This window comes from Balearica regulorum, chromosome 3, assembly GCF_011004875.1.
Source record: "Balearica regulorum gibbericeps isolate bBalReg1 chromosome 3, bBalReg1.pri, whole genome shotgun sequence".
NCBI lineage: Eukaryota > Metazoa > Chordata > Aves > Gruiformes > Gruidae > Balearica > Balearica regulorum.
This window is the reverse complement of record NC_046186.1, coordinates 6,786,724-6,798,349: the sequence shown is the minus strand read 5'-3', so window position 1 is coordinate 6,798,349 and position 11,626 is coordinate 6,786,724. Positions and strand designations below refer to the sequence as shown.

General features: G+C 42.5%; 1 protein-coding gene across 4 annotated transcripts; it reads right to left on the bottom strand.

Moving 5' to 3' along the window:
• Positions 1-8,681, bottom strand: ENPP4 (ectonucleotide pyrophosphatase/phosphodiesterase 4). 4 transcript variants are annotated; one of them, XM_075750454.1, is made up of 4 exons: positions 8,537-8,681; positions 5,699-6,563; positions 4,581-4,751; positions 1-1,591 (listed from the first exon to the last, which is right to left on the bottom strand). In XM_075750454.1, the coding sequence occupies exons 2-4, from the start codon at positions 6,519-6,521 to the stop codon at positions 1,227-1,229; spliced, it is 1,359 nt and encodes a 452-aa protein (XP_075606569.1). In that variant the 5' UTR covers positions 6,522-6,563; positions 8,537-8,681; the 3' UTR covers positions 1-1,226. The 4 variants fall into 4 exon arrangements, with proteins under 4 accessions (XP_075606569.1, XP_075606572.1, XP_075606570.1 ...); XM_075750457.1 differs by having other exon boundaries at positions 1-1,588; XM_075750455.1 differs by having other exon boundaries at positions 8,137-8,658.
• Positions 8,682-11,626: the final 2,945 nt, after the last annotated feature.

Below are 11,626 nucleotides of genomic sequence, written 5' to 3'. Positions count from 1 at the left end.
TTTTTGGGTTAGCATTAACAATTTAACCTCACATTCTTTCCTCACTAAAAGATAAGGTACCACTAAGGCCTTCTAAATCAAATTAATTTTTTTTTATGGCAAGTTACTAGACTTGACCATTAACAAGGAATCAAGAGTTTCAATTAAGCGAAGCAGTAGCACTGGTCTTCAGAACTTTGCATCTATACAACTTAGACACTACAGAGAACAGATCCTATCTCAAAAAGAAAATCAACTTTTCCCTTTAAGTTTCCAGGGTTTAAAATAAAAGTTTGGAATCCTTGCTTGATGATTGCATGTCAGATTGTCAGTTGTTCCTTTTTAACACATGACAAGCTTCAGAAGATAATTACCAGCTGGCACACAGGACAGAACCACTGGTATTACATAAACACCTGAAAACTTCTCACAGGGTTTAATAGCAGTAGTTTTACTACTACAGCCCAAGAAACTGGGTAATCCAAGGATTCTCAGATTAAATCAACATTCTCAAGACAAGCAAATAGTACCACCCCAACTCTCCAAGTGCAGGAACTGTGGAACAAAAAGTCAGACACATATCTAGAAATGTCAGAGCCGTCTGCCCAGTGTTATAACTGCTGAACTGCATGCTTTATTGCTCAGAATAGAAGTGAGATGCACCAATTCCTTCCTCACTGACTTCCATTTTCCTTCTCACCAGTTTCTTGGCATATTGCTGGCTTCTGTGGTGGAAATAGAAGTATTGGATGTTCTCTACACCCTCTGTCCCCAAATTAAGAACAAATCGGAATATACTGTCCAAATAGAATTAACTTCAAACTCTCATAAAAAAGATCTTCTTTCCAATACAGGTAGAAGAACCCTAAAAGAAGTCAACATTAATTTAAATTTAGTACAAAAAAAAAAAAATACCATTTACAAATGTTAATTCACTTAGTCTGTCCTGGCTAGTTCATACTCTGGAATTTCATTTTGAAAGTGTTCAAAGGCTTGAATGAAAACCTAAGCTTCCTTATTATGTTAAGCATCTCTTCCAGCAGAAAGCCACCCATTCACCATTTTGTTCTGAAACTATTTTTATAGGACTACTAGTCAGGTAGCACACACAAACAAGTTAGCGAGATCTGGCTGTACAGTATTTTACACAGATACTGTTAAAGTGCATCAAAGAATGCCATCCAGTGCAAGTTCAATCTCTTTTCCTGAAATCACTATTTAGCAAACAAGGCAAGGCTCCCTACATGCTATCCGATTAAAGGATCATCATCATCAGATTGTAACTGAAGTCGGGAAAATGGCCGTTGGGGAACTACTTTATTCTTTGAGATTATTATAATGCAGGTGAAAGTAGTCAGTATCATAAAAGCCCCAATTACAATCCCAATAGCTTCTGGAAGATTTATGCACCACTGGTCAGCGAGCAAGCACTTGGTGTTACTGAAAGTGCCATTGTGCGGCTGTGGTGTCAGTCCCAGGATGTGGCACATCATTGGGTAAATATCAACGTTGTTCATTGTGCTCTGCTTGTAACCCCGATGAAAAGCAGGCCCGTGAGCAGCCAGGAACGGATGCATGCTTGGGAGAGCGTTGTCATAGCCATGGTCACCTACTGGAGAAACGCAAAGTTAAGAGTTAACATCACAGTTTCTGTTTGTGTATTGAGTATTATGGAGGGGGACTGTTTACAAGGGCATGGAGTGATAGGATGGGGGGTAATGGATTTAAACTAAAAGAGGGTAGATTTAGATTAGAAATTAGGAAGAAATTCTTCCCTGTGAGGGTGGTGAGGCACTGGCACAGGTTGCCCAGAGAAGCTGTAGACACCCCTGGATCCCTGGCAGTGTTCAAGGCCAGGTTGGATGGGGCTTTGGGCAACCTGGTCTAGTGGAGGGTGTCCCTGCCCAGGGCCAGGGGGTGGAACTAGATCGGCTTTGAGGTCCCTTCCAGCCCAAACCATTCTGTGATCTTAATTTGTCCTTAATTAAACACTAGTATCCCATACTGATTCTATGATTCTATTCCCCTCCCTATCTCTCCCCCACCCCAAGGCGGCATATATTTTAACCAAAAACTAATGCAGAACATAAAGCAGCTGTTGGATCAAACACTCAAGGGACCCAGAGTTCCTTCCCTCTTCCCCAATCCCCAGAAGTCTTTTCCCATACTGGTCTTCAGCCATGGTTCCCACTCCCATTATCTCTTTCCCTTTTGGTCATCAACATTTTCAGTTTTCCCCTTCCCACTCCTCATGCTTGAGTTGAAAAGGATGTTGCCACTCCACAAGTCCGTAGCTGGAATGCAAATTTGTACTTCTCAGATTTTTGAAAGGTATCTCCCCCTTTCAAAGCAGATACTTTAATTACTTCTTAAAAGCCAAGCACTTTTCCCTTGATAGTGTTCAGTTCTAGCATATTAATTACCCTCAAATCATGCTTATCAGATTAGGTGCTTCAGGTGAAGGGATATCCAAACAGTCAAAACAAACAAACAACACCCCACAAAACAAACCCAAAAAAACAAAAAAAAAAAACCCCAAACAGTCCAAGGATCATGATGCCTGTGACAGGAATACAACAAAACATTTGTGGCTACAAGGTCACCAGTATTGGGACATTTGGTAGGTTTTTAAGAAATACTCACTGTCATTTTTGGTGGAATATGTACAGCTAAAACCTAGCCATAGTCCTAATAACATGCCTGAAAAATCTGTCCAAGATGCCAAAAATTTCTCATAGCACACATAAATGCAGTTACTCAAATACTGTACTAAGTTTTGAGTTCATTTCTTAGTAACAGTTTAACGAATCTGTCACCAGAACTGTTTCCTGGGCAGCTTCATTGATGTTTCTGATGTGAAATTAAAGATTTCTGTTGATAAGGTGACAGTCACCACTTCAATAAACTTCCAATACTCCCTTTTAATGTTTTTCACCATTATTGTTGTTACCACAAAGATACTACTGCTCCACATCTTGCTTGTTTGTTTTAATACAGTCCTACATTTCTCGATTGCATTTTTTTCCTTCTACTACTTGCTTGTTTTGAACACAGCTGTTCCAAATCCCCTCTCCAATGAAGTTCCCTATCTTTCCCCTCTGAAGTGGGAGGGCTGGTGTGTACTAACACTGCTAGACACGGTGTAGGTACTGGCACTCTTGCCAATCGATGCTACCACTTGTCCACTTAGCACAAGAAACACTGAAATAGCCTTTTAGCCTATAACCTCCCCTGCCTGCTTTTGGGAACCCTCGGCTAGCAACATTGTTATGAAAAGTGATTCACTTCAACCAGTAAAACGCTGTTACTTCTAAATACATACTTATAAACTATTTTTAGGTGCGTGAAATTCAACTTAACCATAAACAAGAGACCTCTATTAGAGAGTGTGTGCTAAGTGTTGTCAATTTGAAGATGACTGTAACAAATCGGTGGGAAAACTAAAACAAAAGCCTTATATTATAAGCAGTACTTTTGTAGAAATAATGAGAAAATTTGAACTTAAATACGCAAAGGGCAGACAGCAACAACAGCCAAACTGGATGAAACCAGGAGTTTACACCACCCAGCATCCTGTGTCTGACAGCAGTTGTAACAGCTCCTCTGCGAAGTATTCAGCAGCGTTAGCCCTGACATACCAACCAGCCTCGAGCTGTTAGCTGCCCACAGACTTCCTGGAAGTTGGTACCTTTGTATTTAATTTCTATCAATGGATTTTTCTTTCAAGAATTTGTCCAGTCACTTTCTGAACACACACAGATACATATTTTTATAGACATATAAAAAAACGCGCAGCCTTCATCTGCAATCAGAATTATGGGTTGAATTCTCTTACTATGACAATAATGAAATCCATCTGGAATTTCTACTTTTGAGATATACTTTCATGAGACTGTTGCATTTTTTCAGTAATTTATACACACCTCTTGTCTGCCAAAAAACCCTAAACAACCTGCATGTGAAACACCCAGATATATGTATATATGTGTGCGTATATGTATGTATATATGTAATTTGACATTCATAGCATCTAACAGGAAAAAAGTGCATAGCTTAGCAATGCACTGTGTGAAGTAGCATCTGTTTTGGTTTTTTTTGTCTTTAAAACATGCTATGTGATGCCCCTAACAGGAAGAACTCTGGCTTCTTTCACCATTACTGTTGTGTTCCTATTATTTTTTCTTCCCCTTTATTTTTATTTCCTACTACATGTACTGCAACATTATATGTTGTGTCTTGCATTCCTCAATTTATGCTCTCCTCTATATATACTATATACAAAAAGTTAAAAACCACACTCTGGTGGAACCTTGAGACAGACTGCTATCTTGCCTAAAATAACTCTTACAAGTGTACCTCAGGCTATTAAGTTGAACATGACAAAGTGTTTTAGCCAACGGAATATCCCCCATCTCTTCCTCATCCTTTCAAACACTCCAGGCTCAGGCTGAGAATGTTCTAAAAAATGCTGAGCTGTTCCTAAAGATGCGCAGTGCCAGGACTCCACTCGTTAAACTAGGACTGTACTACAGACAGCTGGAATAAAGCCAAGACAGTTTACCAATATAAGCCAAGAGCACAAATGAAGAAAACACACTTACATTTTGAAAGAGATTCATTTTGTACAATTGTCCAACCTTCATCTGCAACCAGAATTATGGGTTGAATTCTCTTATTATGACGATAATGAAATCTGTCTGGAATTTCTTCTTTGAGATACACTTTCATGTGACTGTGGCATTTTTTCAGTAAGTTATACACATCTCTCTTGTCTGCCAAGAAAAAAAAACTGCATGTGAAACAGCTGGAAATTATGTCCTGTTTACTGCAATTACTGTCATTAAACCCAAGATCCATTTTTTGGAAAACAATTATTTTTTAAGAGTCACATAGAAAAGGATTTTTTCACAACCCTAATGAAACGCTACATGTATCAAAGTGAATTTCACAATTTGCTCTCATTTGAAGTCAGGCACCTCACGGCTGATAGTTTTGGACCTACAATTCAACCCACCCTCTGGGCTTGCAAGGGAGGACAGCAAAATTCAAGCAGAGGAATCAAGAGAAAGCAATCACATGCCAAAGTAGTCAGTCCTTTTATCCAAAGGAGTAAGTATTAAATTTTGTGACTGTATAAATCACTTTGTTCATTAGAATTGCTTCAGTCTGGCCACAGTTGTGGAAACTGAGACCAGCAGCGTCATGATTTAAGACATGCCTGTTAGTAACTACTCCAAGATACAAAAATTGAATTCACAGTATGAAAACTGAAGTTTCATTCAGAGAAACAGAAGCGGTAAAGTGATCAAAGTTGGGTTTAGATTTTTACTTGGAAGTTTAGATAATGACATTTTTTATTCTGAATAAACGTGAGGGTTTATTTCATGCTCACTGTGAATTACAACCCTATAGACTAAGTGAGCAACAAGAGAGTAGGCATACCAAGTGAGTATCTATTTTCTCAACAAGCAGTAGCAGGACCATCTTTACCAACCACAGCAACTTGACAAGAAACTCTCCTTGGCCCACTGATCACCAAAACAAAGTAATTCCTAAGCAAACAAACATTCTTTAGCTTATTAATTAAATTATGTCAAAGTCCTGTAATATGAACTACGCTGCTTTTGCAAAAGATGTGAATAGTCTACCATAGTGTGTACTTTTTAGTAGTAAGATAAACAAGATTTAATTCTCAGTGTATGACTTAAACCAAACGTACTCTGCCTTGGCAGCACTGCAGCAACTGGACTCTTGTCTATCAGAGTGTAGTTATTGCGACCAATACAGTCATCAAGGATAATCAGCTTCTTTGCAGAACAGGAGGCCATTCCATGATCGCTGGTTACTATGATATTAATAGTGTCCCACAAACCTAATGCCTTCAATTTATTAGTAAGGAAACCAATATGATTATCCACTTCTTCTAATACTTTGCGCATGTTCTTGGTGTCATCCGGTCCATACTTGTGCCCACTGGCATCCGGTTCTTCCCAGTATAACGTAGCAAAACTGACTACTGGATCAGAGCTGTTCAGCCATGCAACAATTTTCTCCACTCTCTCCTCAAACGTCACCGAAAAGTTATACTTCATAAAGAACTGAGGGGTCATATTGTTAATTTTTACATCAGTACCAGGCCACATTGCAGCAGCACTTGCTCCTTTTCCCTGCTGTTGATTTGTTACCCAAATTGGAACTGCCTCATTCCACCAGAAGGGATCTGAATCATTGAATTGTGAAAACTTTTTCTTGGCATCTGCATCGTACATGTCATTAGCCACGATGCCATGGCTTTCTTCATATAAACCTGTCACTATGGTATAATGGTTTGGGAAAGTCTTGGTGATAAAAGCATTCTTAACTTGTTTTACAAGCACACCATCCTCAATGAACTCCCGAAGGTGAGGAAGTTTATAGGTTTCCAAGTAATCAGCCCTGAAGCCATCAAAAGACACGAGGAGTAACCTGGACACCGAATCACCAGTAGAGTGAGCACAACAGGCAACTATTCCAGAAAAAAATAATGTTAACATTGAGTTCATTGTTGATATTTCAAAGTGTTTCCAGCAGGTAATCAGATGCACCTGAAAAATTTTAAAAGATAAGACATGTAACTCAAAATAATTGTACTGGAACCAGTTTAACTAGCTATACATTATGTGCATCTTCCTTATAGAGGTTAACTGCAAAACAACTGATGTAAACAACCACTGAAGTCCACGGTATATTTCCATACTGACTAAAGAAGTTTCTCATATATTGTCATAGTTTCTCATACATTAAAACAAACGTGCAATGAGGTGAGTTTTTTTCATTCCAGACTAAATGAAGAATTGTTTTCTCTCTTTTAAGCAATTATTCCATTGTTCCTGTGTGTCTTATTACAATTCTGCATTCCAAGACACATGACCAGTATTCTTTCTTACGTTCAAGCACAGGCACCTGAACAATTCTGCCCCCACATTTAAGAGTCCTGTGCAGCTCTGAATCCTATTTACACATCAGTGTTCAGACCAGAAGTTTGTTTTCTACTGTAATTATGATTTTTCTTCTTCATCCACCTTTCCTTTTCCACAGTTTCCACCCTCTCGAGTTGGTGGAAAACTTTTGAACCTTTCAACATTGCTTACTCTATACATGGAACTACCAGGAGTAACTTCTACTTCTGTTTTCCTTCTAAGCTGTTGAATGTCTACCATAACAGCATTTAAATCTGTTATTTACATATCATATTTCTTTCTCTCTAAAAAAAAAAAATTAAATCATTAGTAACCTCAGCTATGAGGCAAGTATTTCTCATCAAGGAATTCATTATTATTATGAATGCAAGCTATGATTTGTAAGCTTCCCCCCCCCCCAACTTATTACGTATGACAGGAGCACTTTGATCAGGAAGGTCCAGAATTATTCTAGAAGCCTTTTAAGAAAGAGGAAGTGAAGCTTCATGTTTCACAAAACCTTCTGCAATATTGTTAGATAACGTATTTACTTCTCAAGAAGAACTCCATTCCAGCAAACTTCTCCTTTATCTCACTTGCACAAAGTAGGGTGATTCTAGGAGGAAGAGCAGCTATCTTCCTAACTGTAGTACTATCTTCTGGCCTATCTCAACCCTTTTCCCCAAACTTTTTAAAAATGTGAGTATATTACTTTAAAAGTATAAGTAGCTTTAATGTTAGCCAAAGCTTTAGCAGTGAGAGGAATTCAAAGCATGGGAAATCATCCCCCTCAGAACCAAGTTAAAATTTCTTTAGAAGATAAAAACGTTAGAAGAAAGCATTGTCAAAAACAGCATTAGGGCACCTCCTAATACAGAAGACTTGTAACACGCAGCCTCTTTAAAAAGGAGGAAAAAAAGAAATGAGATGACATGAGCAATGGAGCAGAGAATCACTCGTTTCATGTTGTCAGGTGTTTTAAAAAGCAGAACGAGAGTTTTTCGTAAGACCACAATATTAGCTTCAAAATACTCCAAAGATGCTAAGCATTCGTGTTTTTACACGCTGTATCACAGCCAACTACAGAGTACCATCAGCACTACACCTTTCTGCTCTTGAACCTCTCCACCTCCGAGGCAGTTGCTCCGTTCAGTACAAAACGAGTTATCCTGGCCTCGAAAGCTTACAGCAAGATGCCGCGCTGTCAGTACAAACTAACCCGGTGTCCGGGTCCGGCTGCCGCAGCGCTGTCGGGGAAACCAGCGCCGTCACCCGGCCCTCGGAGCAGCGCACCTCCACCGCCGGCCCCCCGCACCGCCGCGGGTCCCGGCTCCGGCTACCCAGCAAACGGACCGGCCTCGTCCGGGGCGGGGGGGGACTCCGGCGGCAGACGGCCCGGCACCCCACCGGCCCCACGCAGCCTACCGATACTTTCTTCCCCTCACGTCAAAACCGAGGGGGGCGGAGGCGCAGCCACTCGCTCGTACGAAGGCCGAGCACACGGGGGGCCCCGCGGGCCTGCCCCGGGCAGCACCAGTCACCACAGCCTCCCCAGGCGGGAGACCCTTCCCCACCCGCCACCGCCTCCCCCGCCCGCCGCGGTTCCGCCCCGACCCCACCGTGAGGGCCCGCTCCTGCGCGGCGCTGGAGGTGACCGGCTGCGGCGGGAGGTAGGACGAGAATGGGGGGGGGGGGGGAGAACAGCGCCTGCGCACCCGCCGCCCGCGCGGCCCCAACTGCCATTAGCGGCGCTGCTCTGGAGGGGGGGGGGGCCACGGTAGCGGGGGGAGCTCGTCAGCGGGCCCGGCCTCCGCCGGATGCGATTGGCTGGGGACCCGCTGGCGGAAGCTCCGATTGGCTCCAGCGGAGTGGGCGTCGCGCTGTGAGACATGGGCAGGGGTGCGGGGGGGGAAGCTGGGGTGTCTGTGGGGAGTCATAGCGGGATGAGGGGGCATGAGGTGAGGGGCGTTGTGGGGAGCCACGGGAGATCGAGGGGGGATGAGGTGAGGTGGGTTGCATGGAGCCATGGTGGATTGAGGGGAGCTGAGGTGAGGGGGAGCTGAAGGGAACTGAGCTGAGGGGGGTTGAGGTGAGGGGAGCTTTAGCGAGCCATGGGAGACTGAGGGCTGTGGGGAGGTGAGGTGAGGTGGGCGCTGAAGGAGCCATGGGGGGGCTGAGGGGGACTGAGGTGAGGGTTGTAGGGAGCCATAGGGGACTGAGAGGAGCAAGGCTGAGGGGAGTGGGGCTGAGGAGAACTGTGGGAGGCAGCTGTCACACAGGGAGATGTGGTGGGTTGCAGGGGAGTACAGGTTTTTATGAGAGGCATGGTAGCCCCCCCAGGTTGGGATGAGAGTGGGTTGCCCCTGAGGTGGGACAGTGAGGCCTGCTGGTAAGGGGTCAGAGCCTGCTTCGGGGACGGGCTGTTTGCTGGCTCCTGTGGCTGCAGAAGGATGCCGTGGGGTGAGGCGAGGCTGTGACGGGGTGCGTTACTGGGAGGTGTCCTGTTTCCCTGGGATGCCTGTAACCTTCCTCCTTTGCAGGTGTTGCAGCAGCCCCAGGCTGCGGCCTTGGCAAGGCAATGGTGGTTGTCCGCGTGATTACAAATCCCCTCTTCTCTGTGACTCCTGCTCCCTTTTGGCCACGCAACTCTGAAAGTTGATTGTTCATGTTCTTTCCTGTGTATGACCTTTTCATGCTCTCTTGTGACACTGGTTTACCCTAGAACTTAAGAGTGCAAGCAGGAAATTGTGTGTGGTATCGAATGTAACTACTCTGAACACCAGTGCTGCTTTTAGGAAGGCAGTGTGTGGTATGATGGGTTGAGATCTGTTTTAGCTGCTGGTGTAGATTTACTTCATAAGGCAATAGTTTACACTCTCTTGCTTTTGCTTTTTATTATGCAAAAGGATTAGTAATTCTGCAAAACCTGTTAAGTTACTGGTGCTGAATAACAATGAAATCAGCTCTGTGTAAATAGAGAAAATAAGTGTCCTCTAACAGCACAGAGCGGAAATTGTCACTCCATTTTAAATTTCATCATGAAACCTGAGAAAAAGACATGTCTATAGCTTCATGATTGACTTAAGCAGAGGATCTGAATGTCATTCTGTGTATCCTGCCAGCGTGTTTTTTCTGAATGTCGCATAGATTTGAGCTTGTTTCTTTCTAATGGCTTTCACCTACGTATGAGTTTGGTGGGTTGTGCTACCTGTGCATGCCAGCTGCATGGCTCTAAAGATGTGGTACAATAGGCTGGGTAAAGTGTCATGTCTCTGATTCACCTTGATTTATGGAATGTAGCAGGTGTGGCAGTGCACAGGATTGTAAAAGAGGCCAAAAAAAAAAAAAATTCCAGGTGAGCTAGATAAGACTTCTTGCAGCTATTCACATGTTACATGTCAAGTTCAAGTGAAGGTCTTTTTGTCTTGTCTTTTTAATTTTTTTTTTTTTTTTTGGTTACAGTAATTTAGCTTTGTAAATATGCACATGGCAGTTGATCTTGTGGAGGAGGGAAGTGTCCTTTATGAATTACTTCCTTGTATTTCCTTCAAAATGTTTATTACACAGAGTGAATTAGAGGTCAAGAGAACACATAACAGATGCAATCTTTTAGCCAATTCCATGAAATGACGATTGAGCTCTTCTACAAACTTTATGCAGAGATACAGACAAATTTTAAGCATCGAGGTGCTTTTGCTGACCTAGTTTGGCAACATAGTTACTCAGCTATTCAGTCCTAAAAGGTGTGAGTAATCTCTTGTTTACCCTTACCCATGTGCTTTGACACCTATTTGCGGTATTCACCTATTCATGAGCCCAGCCTAATATAATGTTTCTAATTTGACACATCATAAAGGCAGCATACCATACCAACTCTGGACTTTGAACTGGGCTAGCCAACATGTATCACGTATTTAATACAGCTCTTGGTGCCATTTACAGTTTATGCCTACGTGAAATAGTTGAGTTGTGTATACTTACATTAAGAGAAGTAAAACTGAACAACCAAGATGTTTGCCTTTCCTCATCTTAATCTCTCTCTCTGTGTTGTATTTCACCCTACAGTTGTCTGCATGGACTTCAGTTCTTCTGAGCAGTAGACTGCCCTAAATCCTCCCAGAAGCTGTACAGATTTATTGCTGTAGTAGGATTGAGCATTTGCAGCTCGAAAACCATTACACACATTTGTTTGTGTCAGTGGAATCTAGTGATTACAGGAAATAAAGGGTAGGCATCCTCAATACATTTTCAGCGTTTGGCTAGGTTTAGTAAAACATTTGATTTCTAGATGGGAAACTATACCCTCCTGTTGGCAGTGTTGTGGAGGGGGAGCAACTCCTTATAAGGAAGAAAACTAGATGTTGCCAATGAATACTTCAGATACTTAAGTACCTTCTTAAGAAAAAACAGGACATTTTCATTACTTAGAGTTGAAATAACTGTATATTGAAAGAGAAATATTTTCCTGTATTTTTCCTTTTTTTTCCTCTCAATTTTATCCATGTGACAGTGATCTCTGTGATCATTTTTGCTGAGCCATGTGGTGGGTTGACCCTGGCTGGAGCCAGGTACCCACCAAAGCTGCTCTATCACTGCCCTCCTCAGCTGGACAGGGGAGAGAAAATATAATGAAAGGCTCATGGGTAAAGATAAGGACAGGGAGAGATCGTTCACTAATTACTTTCATGGGCAAAACAGACTCAACTTAG

Excerpts from the sequence above, each read along its gene's own strand:
- ENPP4 (XM_075750454.1), bottom strand. The coding sequence starts at position 6,521 with ATGAACTCAATGTTAACATTATTTTTTTCTGGAATAGTTGCCTGTTGT. Across the intron at positions 4,752-5,698 it reads TGCAGTGCTGCCAAGGCAGA|ACAAGAGAGATGTGTATAAC; the intron begins GTACGTTTGGTT and ends TTTTCTTGGCAG. Across the intron at positions 1,592-4,580 it reads AAATGAATCTCTTTCAAAAT|TAGGTGACCATGGCTATGAC; the intron begins GTAAGTGTGTTT and ends GCGTTTCTCCAG.